This window comes from Austrofundulus limnaeus, unplaced genomic scaffold, assembly GCF_001266775.1.
Source record: "Austrofundulus limnaeus strain Quisiro unplaced genomic scaffold, Austrofundulus_limnaeus-1.0 Scaffold100, whole genome shotgun sequence".
NCBI lineage: Eukaryota > Metazoa > Chordata > Actinopteri > Cyprinodontiformes > Rivulidae > Austrofundulus > Austrofundulus limnaeus.
In genome coordinates, this window is record NW_013952502.1 from 374,333 (window position 1) to 376,779 (window position 2,447).

Here is a 2,447-nt window from a genome sequence, read left to right on the forward strand (position 1 = left end):
TAACACTAAATGTTATTCCTAAAATGTTCAGTAATATATACTTTTTTAGTTGAACTAATAGACCAGCATTAAACTTAAAGGCAGCCATGTTTTTATTGCTTGTTGTGGGCATAAATGGAAGGAAACCTTAGACTCTGACCTGTACAGCTTCCTGTTTCCTTCACCATGTTTAACCGTGTAAAAGCTGCATGAACAAATTGATGTAACACAAAAGCAGAAACATTTCACAAATCCAGAGTCTCTCCCTCCCTGCAGCTCTACCCAKCGTGAGGTGTTTTCTTAAACACATTACTCACTGAATCACCTCGGACTAAAAATAAACCTCACCGTGTAAAGGGAGGAATCTGTTCTCTGCACACACACCTTGCACTTTCCGCAAACAGATGATTGGAAAGGACCTTTTAGGAGGTGAAATGATTTCTCCATCCTCCCCACTTGCAGCCGCCCTGCAGGCCCTGAAGAAGAAGAAGCGCTTGGAGCAGCAGCTGGTTCAGATCGACGGCACGCTCTCCACCATCGAGTTCCAGAGGGAAGCTCTGGAGAACTCGCACACCAACACGGAGGTCTTGAAGAACATGGGCTTTGCAGCCAAGGCCATGAAGAACGTCCACAAGAACATGTAAGAGCCTGGTGTTGTAAGAACAAAAAAACATCTACCAGGTTCTGGGATGATGATGACCTAATGTTCTGATTAATTAAAGAAAAGTATGAAGCACTAATTACCTAACAAAGACAATGTGTTTTGTTCAGAAGGCATGCATCATTATTTTATAAACCTTTAATTATAAAATTGTCATTTATTACAACTTGTTTTTTTTAATTTCATGTTTAATTTGCTCCCATTTTTGTTTCTGAATCTTAGGGATGTTGACAAAATAGATGATCTGATGCAGGATATCACAGAGCAACAAGACGTGGCTCGGGAGATCAGCGAAGCCATCTCCGGGCCTTTCGGCGAACAATTTGATGAGGTTTCTGAGCATTTAATTTTTTAGCCCATAGTATTTTAAATATTCCATTCCCTTATTTTGTATCTTCTGCTAATCTGTTGTTGTTGTTGTTGTTGTTGTTGTTGTTTTTAAGGATGAGCTGCTTGCCGAGCTGGAGGAGCTGGAGCAGCAGGAGCTGGAGGACAACATGGAGAGTATGGGCGGACTGCCCAGCGTTCCCAGCACCAAACTGCCTTCAGCCCGACCCAGTCAGAGCACAAGTGAGTCCAAAACAAAAAACCTTCATGAAACTTTACTCCAGTTCAAATTATCTGCTGTTTAAAATGAACTGACACGATGATAATTGTGTAAAAAACTGTCTTTATTTTGTCTATATTTTATGTAGAACAACTAGCTGATTACAATGGGTTCAACTAACTTTGACTATCTTAACCTTGAATCAACAGCCTGCACGAGTCTAATAAAAAAAGCTGTTATCAATAGAGCATAAGTCCCTTGAATTACAATGGCAACTGCAGGAAACAATGCACAAATGGAGCAGAKCCATTTTCAAGCTAATAAAGAATARGCACCATTTCTAGTTATAATCAAAGGAGTTCCAAATAAGCCAGTAGCAGGGGCGGAGCTAGACTTTTTTGCTAGGGGTGGTATGGGGGTGGCCAAGGTGTTATCTAGGGGGGCACATATAAGTGAAGAAAACTACCTTGGATTTGAAAATTCAAGATGGCCACCACAGCTAAATTTTAATGCTACAATGGCTATAATTCAGCCATTTTAAGACTAATTGAGCTGAAACTTGTTGTGCTGTAGCTAAGAATGATTGTTAAGCTTGGATTATACTTCAGTAAGATGTGAGACAGCGGGATGGAGATTGCGTAATTTTGGACGTCTTTTTTCTGAGCGAGTATAAATGAGCTGAAGACGCGGTGGGCTATAAATTTTAGATCCTCCATCTGCCCTCCCACAGCTCATATAAATTCACTCTAGGAGGCACAATTTATATGGATAGCATTTTTTTTTACAATAAGCAGCTGGGAGGAAAATGAGCAAAAATGAAATAGAAGTAACAACTTTCTTCTTCTTGCCTTTTTTAAAAATGTAAGCCGGAGTATAAAGTACAGATAGTTGTGTGAAAATGTAAGAAGTAGAAGTAAAAAGAAGGCTGAAAAATAAATACACAAGTAAAGTACAGATACCCAACAATTCTACTTAAGTACAGTAAAGAAGTATTTGTACTTAGTTACTTTACAACCCTGTAAAAAAAACTGAGATTTCAAAATGACATGGGGATTACTCTTGGCTACCACTTTACCTAATTTCAGCTCAGTATTAAAAAAAATGTCTAAAATCCAACTATTTGAAATTATCTTTGGTGGCCATCTTGGATGGTGAATTTACATTTAGATTTTGTTAAAAATTATTCTTGGCCAATACTATATACAGCGGGTAAAATAAATATTGAACACGTCAACATTTTTCTCAGTAAATAATTACTAG

General features: G+C 38.4%; 1 protein-coding gene across 1 annotated transcript in view; it reads left to right on the top strand.

Moving 5' to 3' along the window:
• The window catches only part of chmp4c (charged multivesicular body protein 4C), a 6,980-nt gene that overhangs the window by 1,215 nt on the left and 3,318 nt on the right, over positions 1-2,447 (top strand). Inside the window, exons 2-4 of the mRNA XM_014013321.1 lie at positions 442-619; positions 863-971; positions 1,084-1,210. Of these exons, the coding sequence (XP_013868775.1) occupies positions 442-619; positions 863-971; positions 1,084-1,210 (414 nt within the window). The remainder of the gene's footprint in view (positions 1-441; positions 620-862; positions 972-1,083; positions 1,211-2,447) is intronic.